Source organism: Pundamilia nyererei, unplaced genomic scaffold (assembly GCF_000239375.1).
Source record: "Pundamilia nyererei isolate P.nyererei 1_Seehausen unplaced genomic scaffold, PunNye1.0 scaffold00045, whole genome shotgun sequence".
NCBI classification, from domain to species: Eukaryota; Metazoa; Chordata; class Actinopteri; order Cichliformes; family Cichlidae; genus Pundamilia; species Pundamilia nyererei.
In genome coordinates, this window is record NW_005187446.1 from 670450 (window position 1) to 686342 (window position 15893).

At 41.8% G+C, this 15893-nt stretch overlaps 1 protein-coding gene across 1 annotated transcript; it reads right to left on the minus strand.

The window, feature by feature from the left end:
* Window positions 1–18: 18 nt before the first annotated feature.
* On the minus strand, window positions 19–15076 carry vars1 (valyl-tRNA synthetase 1). Its single transcript, XM_005731849.1, has 29 exons — window positions 14986–15076; window positions 14107–14465; window positions 13880–14023; window positions 13587–13788; window positions 13385–13500; window positions 12714–12789; window positions 11181–11281; window positions 10960–11087; window positions 10706–10870; window positions 10537–10618; window positions 10327–10446; window positions 7686–7794; window positions 7413–7592; window positions 7113–7237; window positions 6878–6981; window positions 6625–6783; window positions 6039–6129; window positions 5804–5909; window positions 5575–5645; window positions 5238–5363; window positions 5047–5151; window positions 4464–4611; window positions 3955–4082; window positions 3528–3683; window positions 3212–3436; window positions 2969–3080; window positions 776–951; window positions 275–424; window positions 19–191 (listed from the first exon to the last, which is right to left on the minus strand). The coding sequence occupies exons 2-29, from the start codon at window positions 14461–14463 to the stop codon at window positions 123–125; spliced, it is 3831 nt and encodes a 1276-aa protein (XP_005731906.1). The 5' UTR covers window positions 14464–14465; window positions 14986–15076; the 3' UTR covers window positions 19–122.
* Window positions 15077–15893: the final 817 nt, after the last annotated feature.

Here is a 15893-nt window from a genome sequence, read left to right on the forward strand (position 1 = left end):
CATCCCTGAAGACCGCTGTCTGGTACAAGAGTTTTATTGAGTATTGTCCATTATTCACTTGGGAAAAAGAAAATTAACATGACATGAAAAAAAAGCAGATTTTACATAAAGCTAAATAGGAATTAAATCATTTTCCTGAAGTTGTCCATGGCTTCTTTCACCTTCTCAAGCTCAATCTGGCTCTGTCGTAGCTGTGGAGAGAAAGAGGAAGTTTCTTATTTACAAGGAATTCTTACAACCTGAGAATCCTGTCGAGTCAATTTCCTTTTCCCACCTTCTCAGCATCCTGCTCCTGCACCTTCACCGGCACCTTCTCCTTGTAGTCATTCTTCCCCATCTTCTCTCTCAGTTTCTCCATCTGTTTCTCCAAATCCCCTTTCTTTGTCATCAGCTTAGCCACTTCCTTCTCCACGTCAATGAGACCCTGTGGGGGGGAAAAGAAGTGAAAATGGGAATCGCAGCTAAAACTTGATCCTGTTATTTTTGCTCTGCAATGGAGAAACTTAAAAAAAAACAAAACACTGAACTGCCATTCAGGTGGAGCAAATTTAAAAATGGCATCCCTGATAGTATAAATGCATATCTACTCATATCTATCAGGCTATTCACAGGGGAATTCACCTAATTTAAAACTTGAAAAAAGAAAACCTACATGTAAAACACTCGTGCATTCATAGTACAGGGGGTCTAAAATACACACTTAGATACACACACCTGATATAACAGACAGATGGAAGGATACACACAGAACAGGGCAGATTATACTGGCCCTCACCTTGAGCATAAGGTTGACAGTACATCTGTCAGAAGCGATAGCCACAGCACAGCCTTCTGGGACAGGCTGGTTGGCTGTCAGAGGGATGACGGCCTGAGAATAAGACAAGGTCTGTATCTGCAGACTGTATTTCTGCACCAGGGACACGGTTGCAGAGTCTATGCACTGGAGGTAGCCTAAGAGAGGAAAATACAGATGGTAAAGGTTTCGAGCATCAGAACAGTGCATTCCTGATGAGCTATAACTCTGATTCAGTGCATACACATCCTCTACATACTGGTGTGCAGTTTAATTCATTTTAATGAAGCATATTTTATAATAACAACATATGGTATGTAAATGCTTTAACATATTTTCCAATATCTGTATGCCGAAGTTGAACTATAAAGTAGGAGAGGTTGGAAAATATTATGTAAAGTAGCTGAAAACTGCTTGTTAGACTCTAATCCTTTCTTTTAATAGCAAGTTTACTTCTTTAGAGAATCAGAAACTTTTCTTGGAGACTTCTAAAGTCTTCGTGTGTTTCAGGCCAAACTCTTGTTGCTATAGTCCACTCGATCTGTCACTACAGTTGCTCCCCTCTTTAGATCTTTAAATCATTGCTTGTCATAAAATGCAGCATTACTGCCATCAAATTCAAAACTATAGTGGAATAAAAATAGACTGCTCAAAAAAATAAAATAAGGGAACACTCGATCATCCCAGTATAACATAATATCCCTAAAATTTAAGTGGCATCAATCTGTCCAGTCAGAAATTATAAACCATACAGAATCATGTTCACCTGCTTTGGTGCAAATGAAAGTTGCTGAAGAAACAACAACAAGACAACCTCTGGAAAGGAAATGGTTTTCACAGGTGACGGCCACAGACCATTGCTCTCGCTCTATCCCTCCTGATTTTACTTGCTGCTGGTTGCATGAGTCACTGTCTACATCCCACTCAGGTTACTCAGTGAGTCCAGCTCCAGGATGGCCACATCCATACAAGAAGATTTGCAGTGTCTCTCAGACAGACACCAGGGGACATGAGGAGAGCTGGGCAACTTGGCAGCAGGACCGGTATCTGGTCCATTGTGCAGCGGAGACAGAATGACCTCCAGCAGGTTATTCAAGCGCATGTTTCTAACCAAACAGTCAGAATCAGACTCTACGAGGGTGACAAGTGGGATCTGTGCTCACAGCCAAGCACCATGCAGCTCAACTGGCATCCTCCTAGGAAAACCAGAACTGGCAGGCTCGCCACTGGCATCCCGTTCTCTTCACAGATGATGTTGCAGGCAGAATAACATTTGCCACAGCATCTCCAGACTATTTCATGCTTGTCACGTGCTTAGTATGAACCTGCTTTCATCTGTGAAGAGAGCAGGGCGCCAGTAGTGGACCTGCCAGTTCTGGTGCTCTCTGGCAAACTCCAATCAAGCTGCACGGAGCTGATCTGTGAGCACAAATCAGATCGCCAGATCAGGTGAATGTCGCCAGGTCCTCACATATTTTGTTTCTAACAGTTTGATCTGAAACGAGGATGTAAGTAGCCTGCTGGAGGTCATTCTGTAAGGGCTCTGGCAGTGCTCCTTGTCCCACAGAGAAGAACAGACAGCATAAGAGCCAGCTCTGCTAGTATCCCCAGGTATCACCTCCACACTGTTGAGACTGTGGTGGGGAAAGACAGCTAATCTTGTGATAACACGTATGAATGTACCGCCCTGGATGAACAGGACTCAACGGGCTTCAGATACCAACTCGAGCTACCAGCAGTGACAAGGATACTAACAAAAAGCCGAACTACAGGAAACTCAACCAGGAGGGCAAAATTTTCTGTGGTCACCACCCCTCCTCCCAACTTTCTCTGTCTTTGTTGCCTCTCCAGTCCACCTGTTGTCACTTTCATCTGCACCAAACCATTGTGAAGTGAATTCTAAATGGTTTGTGCTTCCTAACTGGACAGATTAATATCCCAGAAGCTTAACTGGGACTGTAAGGTCAAGTGTTCCCTTAATTTTTCTGAGCAGTGTGCAAAAAGATTTCCATGTGAAGCTGGCAGGCTTGTGTGAACATGCTGAATTGAGCTAATTTCCAACTGTAAGTACAGCATTGAACAGACATGCTCGTTAATTTCCACATGAAAATAGATGAAATATGAACTAAAAATTATTTTTAGCATCACTTTTAGAATTTATTTTGTGTGTCTTACAGTCAGCTCTGGTCTTGGTTAGATTGTAGTCAGCCCTAAGCGATCGGATCGTCTTGACAATGGTCATTATGAACTCCATGTCGCGGTCCACCTCCTCACTGTTCCAGCAGAACTACAACAAATCACAGGGAAAAATATAATTGCAAAAAACACAAAACAGCACTCTCCACAAAAAAACTTTTTAAGGCTATTTGAGCATCAGTAAGATTCAGCACAAGCTGCCCCCCCCCTTCTTTTTCTCACCTCTTCGGTGGTGGGATATGATGTGACGCAGATGCTGGGAGGATCGCTCTGAGGTTTTCTTCGTGGTAACCTCTGATAGAGCTCCTCAGTGACGAAGGGCATCAAGGGAGACAGCAGGCGTAGACCAACCTCTAGACAGGTGTAAAGGGTCTGTCTGCACACCAGGGCTTGTCTCTGGCTCGTGCTGTCTTCCTCTGCTTTACTGAATACTGGTTTCACACTTTCCTAGAAAACAAGACGAGAGAAAGGAAAAGATAAGGAGGAAGTGGAACTTTCATGAGACTCTGGGCTGCTCAGTCGCCTACAAGATCCTTACCAGGTAGATGTCACAGAGCTCGTACAGCCAGAAGTTGTAGATGGCGGTGGTGATGGTCGGGAAGTCGTAGGCCTTGAAGCCGGCGTCACAGAGTGTAACAGCGGCGCTCAGCCTGGACAGAATCCACCTGTCAGATACGCTCTCCTCTCCAGATAACTGAGAGGATCGACAGAAGTGTAAAAAAGAAAAAAAAAGAGAGATCTTTAGATTCAGGCAAAACAACCCCGCACCAGGTATGTCCCAAATGTCAATGTGTGCCAATCTACGAATACAAATCATGGCAAACTAAGCCCCCAAACAAACACTGTTTTGTTTTGAAACAGAGATTTGGTCAAAATGTGTTACGCATGTAACTCGAGGAATATCAATAAGCATGGAACAGACTTTGTTTATGTTCTGTATCCTTCATCTGTTCCCTTGGTCTCACCTGGACTTTCTCTGATGGTACAAAGTTGTCTCCTAGAGTCTTCATGGCAAACTTCACAGCATTCCACAGTTTGTTGCAGAAGTGACGGTAGCCCAGGATGCGGTTGACATCCAGGTTGATATCCCTACCTGCGAGATTCAGAAATGAAGATTTCAGTCAATACCAAAGAACGACTCCAGTGGAAATCAAGCTGTATACTTGTTATACTTGTTAAAATGTGGTTTTCTATCTGCTAGAAGAATTATCATGAGTGAAAATGGCATTAGTGGCCATAGCTGTGGGTACTATAGCATTGGTCTGATGAAAGAAAAGGTGCAGATCTACACCAAAGTCATTTTCAGGCATAAAGGGATTCATTTACCTGAAACACTCATGAATGTCTACTTCTGATTGACAGAGATCAGCTTTATGGTTTGTAATTAATGTATATTAGTGAATTTCAAACACTGGTCATTAAAAGGAATCTAAGAAGGAAAACAGGACAAACAAGGAAGACGTAAAAAGTTCACCTTGGCTGGTGTAAGCACACAGAGCAAACCGGAGAGCATCTGTGCCACACTCTGGGATGCCATTTGGGTAGTCTGACTTCTGGCCCTGCTGCGCTCTCTCCACCTCCACAGGATCCAAGTTGCTGTCCATCAGCTGGGCATGAAGACCCTAGAGGATGGAGAGTAAGAGGACGAGGGAGGTTTTCAACAATTTTCTCTTTTCATCTTCAGAATATGAGACCTCCTTCGACTGCCTGATGTTTAAACTGGCCAGGGAGGAAAGGACCTTCAGAGGGAAAACATTCAGGGTTAAGCTTAGTTTACAAGTCCTTCAGTGCCCTCTAGAGGACAGGTCCGTTTCATCTGACTGAACAATTTCCCCGCAGCTGGTGAAGAGATTGATGGACTCAATAAAAGCTTGTTGGAAGCAGAAAGAGGTGCTTAATAAAGTTTATATAAGAGTAAGGGCCTCAAGGGACCCATAAGAGCACGGTGACTATGTAAAAGACAACCCAAACAGATGGGAGAAAAGAGCATGTATATTTATGTTTGCCTAAGTGTTTGTGTGTATCTGAGCGTGGATTAAAGGCTGATTAGGCTTTACCTCCAGGGAGATCCCTGTAATGACGTCTAGAGGGTCGATAACGTTGCCCAGAGACTTGCTCATCTTCCTTCCGTGAGCATCACGTACCACTGCATGCAGATAAACCTGAAAAATGAAACGAAAACATCAGTGAGTCATGTAGTACAAATATCACATCCTGCTGTGTCAGTGTCGTGGGTGATTGGTCTCACCTCTTTGAAGGGCAGCTTGCCTGTCAGTTTGAGACCCATCATCACCATGCGGGCAACCCAGAAGAACAGGATGTCATGGCCCGTCTCCAACAAGGTGCCGGGGTAAAACACCTGCAGGTCCTCATTCTAGAACCAACGACAACAAACACATTGGGAAAAACACCAAATGATTAATATTTTAGGAGGGTTTTTTCTTTTATACTATGAAACCAGAAATCAGGTATTAAACATTTCCATGTTTCTCTTTTCTATTCTGCTTAAGGTATTCTTTCAGTCAACTGAAACAATGTGCCGTCTGTGTCAGCAGAAAGAAAGTCATTTAACCTCAGTGTTTTACCTCATTAGGCCAGCCGAAGATAGAAAAGGGGAAAATGCCAGACGAGAACCAAGTGTCCAGAACGTCCTCGTCTGAAACGCAGGAGCAAAAGTTATCTAATCTGCATGAATATGGAGTAGAATTAATTAAATTAGGCAAATGTGTGTGTTGGCGCATTATGAAGTTATTAGATAACTTTACAATAATTGTGCTACGGAAAAGTGCCAAATTAAAAACAGCTAAATCTCACCCTGTCTGAGGGTAATTTTGTCTGCAGACACATTAAAGCGTTTCGCCGCCTTCTCCCTGGCCTCTTCCTCTGATCTCCCACTCACCCAGTAATGACCGTCCATGTCCTGCAGGCAAAAGAACAGAAGAAGAAATAAATCAGGGAAACAGACAATGACATGCACGATACGGATGCAGCTTTTATCTGTCATCTGAAGTCCTCCAGACCTTGACAACAAAAAGAGAAGTCATCTTACCTCTCCTGGTTTCACAGACGGATCGTTGACAGTGATGAAGTAAGCAGGAATACGGTGACCCCACCACAGCTGCCGAGAGATACACCAATCCCTGAAAAAGAAGACAGAGAGACGGATGTGAAAATGAACTCTGTGCACACTTTCTGATAATCATCTCCTTTCTAGACCTGAACCAATTTGTTCACTAATAGGTGAGGCGATGGCAGAAAATTAACTGGCATCAATTTTAATAATTGATAATGTAATATATTCTTTTTTTAATTAAACTTTCTCCGGTTCTGGCTCATCACTTTCTATTAACTGATTTCCTTTTTTCCTGTGTGATGAGAAATCAAATATCTTTGAGCTTAAACAAGCTTGTTTCTGAGAAAATTTCATCTGTTTTAAATAATATATTAATCAAATAGCCAAGGAAATATTCTACCAATTAACTGATAACAAAAAGGTGTCAATTTCCTACACTGAAATTGACACCTTTTCTCAAGATTTCTGTTTAAATGCCTAAAACTGCAGAAACCAAAAGTGTCAAAATGCTTAAACTAAAAGCTTAAAACTAAAAAATAAACAACCAGGAAGCAGTATTTACTTAATGTTGTCCAGCCAGTTGAACCATGTTTTGAGATGGTGGTCAGGGATGATTTTGAGCCTGCCTTCTCTGACAGCATCAGCAGCCTCCTTGCCCATATCTCTGCAGTCCACATACCACTGGGGCTTCAGCAGCGGCTCCACAATGTCCTTGGAACGGCTGATAGGGAACACGCACAATGGGGCTTAAAGGAATACAGATAAAGGAAGCTCAAACAAAAACAACCCATGTCCAGCTTGTGCACAAATTTTACCTGCAAACTGGGACAACCATAGGGTTGTCTTTGATCTCTTTAAACTGGCCTCTGTCTTTGAGAGCCTGAAGCACTGCTTTCCTGGCCTCAAAACGCTTCATGCCCTGGGGAGGGAAGGACGAGTTAAAAATAAAAAATTCTGAAAAATAAGATAGCCTCATGAAGCAAACGATGAGAAAGCGTGACTTGAGTGTCACACACTGCAGGGGGGAAGGACGATAATGAGACACTATACCAAGAAGGGAGGAGGCACGTTAATGAGCAGGCCATTTTCATCCAAGATGTTGATGAAGGCCAGATTGTGTCTCTCTCCAACCTCGTAGTCATTATGGTCATGAGCCGGGGTGATTTTGACAGCGCCTGAACAGAAAATGGTGCAGAGAGACAGGCCAAGCAGAGAACAAGGGAAAAAAGAAAAAAAAAGAACAATTGTAATGAGGCAAGTGGCTGGGCTTAACGACTTGTTATGATTACTTATTCTCGGCACACTGTAGACCTGCAGCTATGACATCTTTTTTCTGTACCCCAGGCCTACCTGTTCCAAAGCTCATGTCCACAAAGTCATCAAAGACTATGGGCATCTTGCGGTCACAGAAAGGATGAAGAACCATTTTTCCTTTCAGATGCTGATATCTGGCGTCGGCAGGGTGAACGGCTACTGCGGTGTCTCCAAGCATAGTCTCAATACGAGTCGTGGCCACGATCACCTCCTCATCTGAAGGACAAAGAAAGAACAAGGAGACCTGTATCGTAACAGCAGCACAAAGTGTCTTTGTTAACATTTTTTGCTTTACATAAATTTACATACCAGATCCATCCACCTTGTAGGCAAAAGACACCAAGACCCCAAACTCGATTTTCTCCTTGTAACCAGGCACAGGCAAAAGAGTCCTGCCAGCGAGCTCCTTTTTATCCACCTGAAAGCCGAAAAATAAATTTAATCAAGAGGGCACACAATGCCTGGCACTGCCAAAATGTCTCTGTTACCATTACAGCCTAATAACAGGGTTATCAGTGAAGCCTTTTTCAGGGTATTTATTCTGTTCATGCAGTCACACATTTATACAAAAAAGCCTAACAAAATAAGCAAGAGCCCTTAAATGCAAAAGTGTTTCATTTTGTATTCACACGAGCAGGAACTTGCATGAATTACCACATTACACAAAGTAAAGATACAATATCTCATCACAGTAAGTAGTACAAAGAATCGAAGAGTCTTTTTTCAATACTTCATATTTCAGACATAATTCTGTAGGTAATCTAAAGGTTTGTGCTGATATCCAGTCCTAGTAATCAGTGGGTGATATTACCTAATGTAACATTGCTTCATCAGTCTGTTAAAAGAATGCAACTCTATCATCGAGATGTGATTCGGTTTTATGCTAATGTTCCTCACGGCTTCATTAAGACATTCTCACATCATTATGAGAGCGAGCTGCAGTGCTCACGCCACATTTACCATATTTGGAAAGCACATCTAATGCCATGAAATGCACGAGCTCAGGGATATCATACCATAACACTTGTACTGTATTATGATGGTTAATTTGATCATTAAGAGACGCCACATCCAATATCTGGCTATGGAATAAACATCCATACACTCAAACTAATATTAAACTGTAGCTTAGAAATGGAGCAACAGTAACAAACTTCATCTCCTGTTAATACTGTTCATTGACTTTACTAATCAGGACTTCAGATGGGTGAACTTTTATCTCTTTCCCCCATGACGACAACATTTGACAACCTTCCTAGCACCCTTAACAATTAGTCTGACACCTCATATATCAATAAAGATGTCGTTTGGCAACCGAGTAGCTGCATAGGTGGAGACCATCCTCACTATCTTCTGATGCAGAGCCAGTCAGTTTGTTCTATAAGCAGGCGTGAAATATCACAGAACCTGCTCAGCTCAGGAAAGAGCTTCAAAGGTTACAAGGTAGTAGTAGCAGCCAATAAATGTGAAATGAGTGAGGGCAGGTCTGTGTACACCTGCATGTAAAGGCATGCTGATGGTGTCTTTGGGCTCTGTGTGATGTATCTGGACCTTGACATATATCATATAGTTTCATAAAGGAGCAGCTTTGAAGTTTCCTCTTTGTCACAGCCACAGATCGCCGTACTCACTCTTATGTGCGGTTACTAATTTGTTCTGACAAGTCAGTGCAGACCCCTGTTACTGTTCACCAGCCTGTTTTCTTCTGCTTCATCCACAACAGAGTAATTCACGACAGCCATTTCAAAAACTGGGCAGTCTGCTTTGTGCCTCCTCCTTGTTTGTTAGGGTTGCGTGTTGCCTGGTGTGAAAGATTAACTGCACCTAGAAGGGCTTTCATGTTCCTGACTGTTATTTTTTTGTTCTGTAACCTTTTTTTGTCTGAGTCCAAGTTGAAAAACCTCCAGGAGAGCATCTTGCTTGCAGGCCTATTTTATTTTTTTGCAAAACAGTAAAACCTTTAACCCATACTCGATAACTTTGTTAACTCTCACTAAACCTCTTTCCGCCTGGTTAGTTATTATTGATCACCCTATTAAGTTGGGGTGGTATCATTTGTTTGGCATAAGTTTTATTTTAGCAGAGTGCACCAGACTTGGTACATTTTTTTCCTCAGGGTAACTGTTCATGGGGGAGTTCACAATATAATCATGTTTCAATGAGCTTAGCAAATCCAGCGGATGCATGTGAGACAGCTCCATTTATATTCTTTATATACTTGTCTGTGAATGTCCATCCTAGTATGAGTACCACTGTGGCTAGAGGTGGGACACGCCAGACACCCCCCAATGCAACATCACAATACTTAACTCACAATAGGATATTAGTGTGACTTCCGACATTTATCGATATGTTGAATGTTAAAGTAATATATATTGCAATTTATGACCCTTTTTTCAACTGTAAATTGCAGTCAGTCCAAGTCAGACTGCAACTGTTTACACAAAGCTCACCTCCTATCAGACACCTGTGCAATTAGCTTGCGATCAAATATGGTTGTGCAACACCCTCAACCTCTTGGCAACCATTTAGTCATCACAAGTTGAAATCTGCCAGAATGTGAAATAATTCAATTTAACCTCCAGGTAGCCACCAATTTATTTGTAGATGTGTCACGTTTTTATTTGTGTGACTGAGCTTTTAGCTTGTCTTGAATTAGGAGGTAGTTTTGTCAGTTTACGGATGTTTGTTTTTTTTGGTTCAGCCGATTTAATCTAAGTTTTCTCGGCTAACATTACCTCAGGGTGTGGTGCACCCTGAGCACTGCTGTTCTTATCATTCCAAAAGTATTTTAAATATTTCATTAAACATCAATATTTGTTGTCCCTGTATTGATCCAATGTTGCCATGGAAAATATCTCAGTGTATCAATATCCCCCCACTTGCAGTTGTCTTGTGGTGAAAAAAGGTCCCGAAAATGAGACACACTGCTTAACGCAGAGTGACTTGCCTCTATGTCAGAGATGGCAGAGTTCAGTGTACAGGACCAGTTGACCAGCCTCTTGCTCCTGTAGATCACTCCCTCATCGTGCATGCGGATAAAGGCCTCTTGGACTGCATAGGAAAGTTTCTAGAGGAGCCCAGGTAAACAGAAACATTTTATTTTTAACTATTATTGAACACAAAATTTCCCACACATCAAAGATTTTAGAAACCTTACAGGATCCATAGTGAAGCAAGCTCTGTCCCAGTCCAGGGAAGAGCCCAGTTTCTTCAGCTGATGGTAGATCCGGTCTCCCTTCCTACAAGGGATAAAAAGAAATATTGTGGTGTTTTTCCAATTTAAGATTGTTTAAATCTTCGCTTTTCCTGCTACTTCTTTTACTTACTCATTCTTCCATTTCCAGACTTCCCGGATAAAGTTTTCCCTGCCCAAGTCATGACGGCTCATGCCCTTCTCTCTCATCAGCTTTTTCTCCACCACCACCTGGGTCGCAATGCCAGCGTGGTCGCAGCCCGGGTTCCACAGGGTGGTCTCACCTCGCATCCTGTGCCTGCACAGACCGGATGGGAGATTAGCTCAAACATATTAGCAGAGAGAAATTTCATCAGTTAACAAAAGAATTACAGTTTATTAAATTACCATCTGGTCAGACAGTCTTGGATGGCGTTGGTGAGGGCGTGACCCAGGTGAAGTGATCCTGTCACATTAGGTGGAGGGATGCACATCATGAAGATGCCCTTAGCATTTTCCTCACTGATACTCTTCCTCTACAGAATATAGTGACAGACAGGTTATTTGAAGCTAAAATTATCAATTAAAAATCTAATTCAGGACCATTTTTATAATATCTGAGGACTTACCCCATACTCGGGCTTGAAGAAGCCCTGCTTCTCCCACCACGGATACCAGGCAGCCTCCACATACTGAGGACTGTAGGAGTCAGGAAGTGGACTAACAACATCTGGCAGCAAAGGTGAGGAAAAAGTTCAATAAAGCATCTGAAGCTCACTCAAGTGAAATGCTGAAAAAACTACTAATATCACAGCCTGAAAAGAAGGTGCACTTTTTTAAAACACGTCATCACTCAGTGGAATAATAAACCTCTAATGAATAAAAAAAGCTGCAAAACCCTGAAGGACTAAACGTAAAGGTCAACAAAGCACAATAATACACACATAATATACGATGAGAAGTATGAAGACACTTGGATGTTAAGCTTTCTAGCATACATACGAATATCAAATCCTGAAGCCTAGAATCTGTTCCCCTAAATCTAAAGAATACTGTGGTTGTCTAACCTATGTGTCTTTTATTTTACACAGCACCTAGTTGGTGAAATGTCCACATTTATCTAAAAACTAAAAACTGTGGCGTGACCACAGGCCTGAGCTACAAAGCAGGATTTGGTGCTTACTGAGGCAACTTTAGGGTTAAACCTGGATTTTCTGGGTAATGACAGTGGTTAACTTGTGATGGGATGGCGCATCACCATGGTAACTTCTGCTGCAGATCCATCATGTTATAAAGGAAGTTAAGTTCAAGAGAGGGGGTCAATTGGTACAAAACTACCACCCACTGATCAATCAATTCTCAGGAATATAGTGGTACCATTAACGTGGACCTCGTGCCCAGACAGCAGGAGGGTCTATTTTATCCAGCTTTACTTCCTGCCTTTAAAAAGCCTTTACTGACATAGTGCAGACACACACACACACCTCTATAAACTAACTTGATTGACAGTGGGGAGTTTTAAATACTAGGCCACAGCTTAAATCATTTAATGTGCTTTTGGTATCAGACACGTCACACTTGTAATGCTTTTAGCCCACACTGTTTGAACTTTGCATATTTTTCAGATATTACAGTCTTTGTTGTTTTGCTGCCAACAGACCTGTCAGTGTTGTTTCCCCTTTCCTGCCCTACTCTCCTACTTTGCTCGTCAATTCCCTCTTTATCAGGTCCAGTCATTAATGACTGTTCTGCCTCTAACTAAAGGACCTTGTTCTACCAGACCAAGCAGCTCTCCAGCATCTTCAGATCTCCACTTCCTTCTTTCTTTTTCTTTTAAGATGGAAGTACTGGTAGACTGTCTTTTGCAGTTTTATTTGTTGGTTTACTTTTTTACCTCATTCGTTTAGGGAGAGAAGCTCTTGGTCCTACAGCCCACTGACCCTAATTTGTTCCACTTTTTTTTGCCCGGCCATTTCCTCTGTTTTATTTTCTGTTTAAATTAAACAGCTTGAAACTTAGGTGTGGCATCCGCTTTACAGGTTGTGGTCACTAAGATAAGGTAACTTTAAAGTGCAAGCTCCAAGGAAGCTTGCACTCGAACGCTAAGTTACGTGGAATGTGCTTACAGTACACAAATCAACTCAAGCATAGTGAACACTCACCTTTTTTTTCTCCAGCAGGGGTGGTGATGTTATATGTAATCACTCCCAATTCCTTCTTCTCAGGTTTGGCCTTTTTCTGAGAAAAAAAAAGCAGAAGAAAAAAAAACCACGAGAGACTTTGAAATAGTAATGTCTTCAGTGACTGTGTTACCATCAACTACAAATCAGATGGCTAGCTCAGAGTCACCCTTTCGAATTTTCATTTTCAAATTTTTGTGTTCTGTACATTCTGTTTTTCTTACAGGTGAGGCAGTTAGCGATAAATTGTACTCTGTCCTTTTATGACGTCTTCCCCTATCACCCTCCTCCCCCTTTTCCCCCCATATCCTGCCTTAGACATTGTATGTGGTGTACAGTATGACAATGTAATAACTGAAATGGCATGAACAGAAATGAAGAAATAAACAGATAAGCTCTGAACAAGAGCAGTCTATGGAGAATTTATACAGCTGATCACAGTGCATTGAGATCATAATTTTGACAGAACACAGCAGGACTAAAAATAGAAAAACAAGAAAGTGCTTGTATGAATTTAATATGTTATATAAATCACTTTCACTTTCAAGTAGAGTAGAAAAGCACTACATAAGAACAGATGATTTACCATGGATATTTGCGATTTTCAAAACTTCACAAATGAATTTCTCTTTGTACATGTTGCGTATTTATACCTCAGATGGCGGCTGTGTCTTTTTCTTTGCTTCCATTTCTTTCTTCTGTTGGAATTTTTCAAGCTTTTCTCTCTTCTTTGCTTCTTTCTTCAGCTGGGCCTCCGTCTTCGGTGGGCCTGAGAGAGGAAACATCACAATGGCATGAGATACTGTACATTACATTCTGCTAATACTTATCAAGTGATTCGTTGAAGTTCCTAACCGTTTGCTGGAGCGCCGGGAGAGTCAGCAGCAGGACTGCCATTAACAGCATTTGTAGCAGCATTTGTTTTTGGTGTGACTGGGACCATCTTTTCACAAAGAACGATCTCCCCCAGTACCTTCAGGAACTGTGGCTGATTAATGCAGGTCGTGAACCATCTGGTAACATTCGTTACAGCCTTCCTGTCTGATGGCTCCAATGCCTGAGTATTCATAAAAGCATAATAAAGCTTGTCTGTTCAGAAGCTATGCAGAAAAACCTGTTAGACAGAAAGTGTAGCGCAGCACACATACATATTTGAAGGGGAGTAAAACCGCTGTAGCTACAGCCATATCAGCCAGGGTAATGCTCTCTCCCACCAGGTAGGTTCTTGGTGCCAAAGCCTGATCGAGAACCTTAAGAACACGCATCAGCTCTGCACGGGAACTCTGCTGGAGCTGAGAATGCACAAAGAGTAGGAGAATACATTTTTACATGAACAAATCAGACACACGTTCAGGTCCAAGGAAGCTTTAAATACCTTCTTATCCACTCCTGTCACCCCCATCAGAGGGAAGACCACAGCACACGACACTGGGGTGAGCTCATTGTCTGCAAAGCTGAGCCACTGCCACACCTGGCTCTGCTGCTTAGCATCCAGACCAGCCCTCTTTCCCTGAAAGGCTAAGTACCATGACACAGCAGTGGCCCCGCTCACTAGAGAGTCACCATCCCCAGCGGCAGCCAGCACCAGGGCTGGTCTGGAGCGGGCGTTCAGAGATGCAGGAGGGTCCTCTGTGATGATCTGCGGCCGGGAGGACGGTCCATATTCTGCAGCTAAGAGAGCCAGAAGGCTCCTGAAGTCATCAGGGTGAGGAGACACGTAGAGAGTGGTCATCTCTGGTGAAGACACATTCAGGTTGCATGAAGTAAGAGAGAAACATTCATTTTGTTGCTGTAATTGAGCATTTCCTTATCAGACTGGATGGGTGTGTTTGCTGGCAGAAACACTGTTATGCCAAACTTCATGCCACTCAAGGGGCATGTCCAGAAGGTGTGTTAAGTTTGGGGTTTTTTTAAAGCAAACTGTTTTAAACATATTTAATAAAATCAGCTTTAAACATGTCACAGTGGGTATCAGATTAGCTTTAAAAAGGATAGGTATGCTAGCCCGTTAGCTCTTTGTTTCACTTTCTGCAGCTCTGAGCCGTGGCACCTGTCAGACTGATGAAAACTCATGCAAGCAGGCTAGTTAGCTTAAGCCAACGAGTCAAACTGAAAGAAGTTTTTCTTCAGCAGCTCCAGCGTGAACTTTAATAAACCTTTATTCAAGCTGCCACAACTTTAAATTCACCAGAAAGTAAGCGTCTAAGAAACCTGAGGCTTGCTATTAAAATGTTTTAAAGCGAGTCCTGCGTACCTTTGAATGAAACAGACAGAGACGTCAGCTCAGTTAGCACACACACACAGCCACATGAATGCCCGTCTGATGCAATGAAACTGCAACGAGTTCCGGGTTTCAGCCGTCGCTTCCGGCACAAAACGGAAGTCATGTTATCTACAACCCATTGACGAGAACAGATCAGCAACAACTACCACTGAAGGTATTTTAATCACCGATCGGTGATTAGATTAGATTGCATTAGATTAGCAACGCCACTGTGTAAAGCTATTAAATTAAAAATTAAAGAACCTGCATTTAAAAAGTCTTGTTAAAGCTGTTAAAACTGCTAATAAAAGCAATTTAAAAGCAGTTTAATAAAAAGTTAAAGTATGATGACGATGATAATGATTATTAGTAGTAGTAGTAGTTGTAGTACATAACTATTACATCAAATCAGCTAATAGTAAGAAAATGATAATAAGCAAGTATTTATTTTAAAAAAAAAAGAAATTACAATCAGTTGACTGAATTTAATTACACACACACATATATTCAAATTAAAATACATTGACACACATAATGACTCTTACACTTTACCTTCCACCTTTAGCCCCTGGTACTCGATTGTTTCGCGCTCCTTCCTCCAGATGTTGCTATTTGGACTGTTATACTCAATCACTACAATGTCTGTTGATATATATATTACACCAAAACAATATATTTGCATGCAAATAGGCATAACAAATGTTTTATATCTCATGTGCCCTCGATAATAAAAATTTGTCTGTGGTAGAGAGTCATCTTGCAGGTTAGGTTATATATTAGCTTTGCTTTCATCGTCATTTAGTATAAATAACGCAGTATAATAAATATAGTATAATAGTATAATAAAGCAGCAGTTTACTGAACTGGTAAAAACGTATTACCAACATCATCATGGTTTA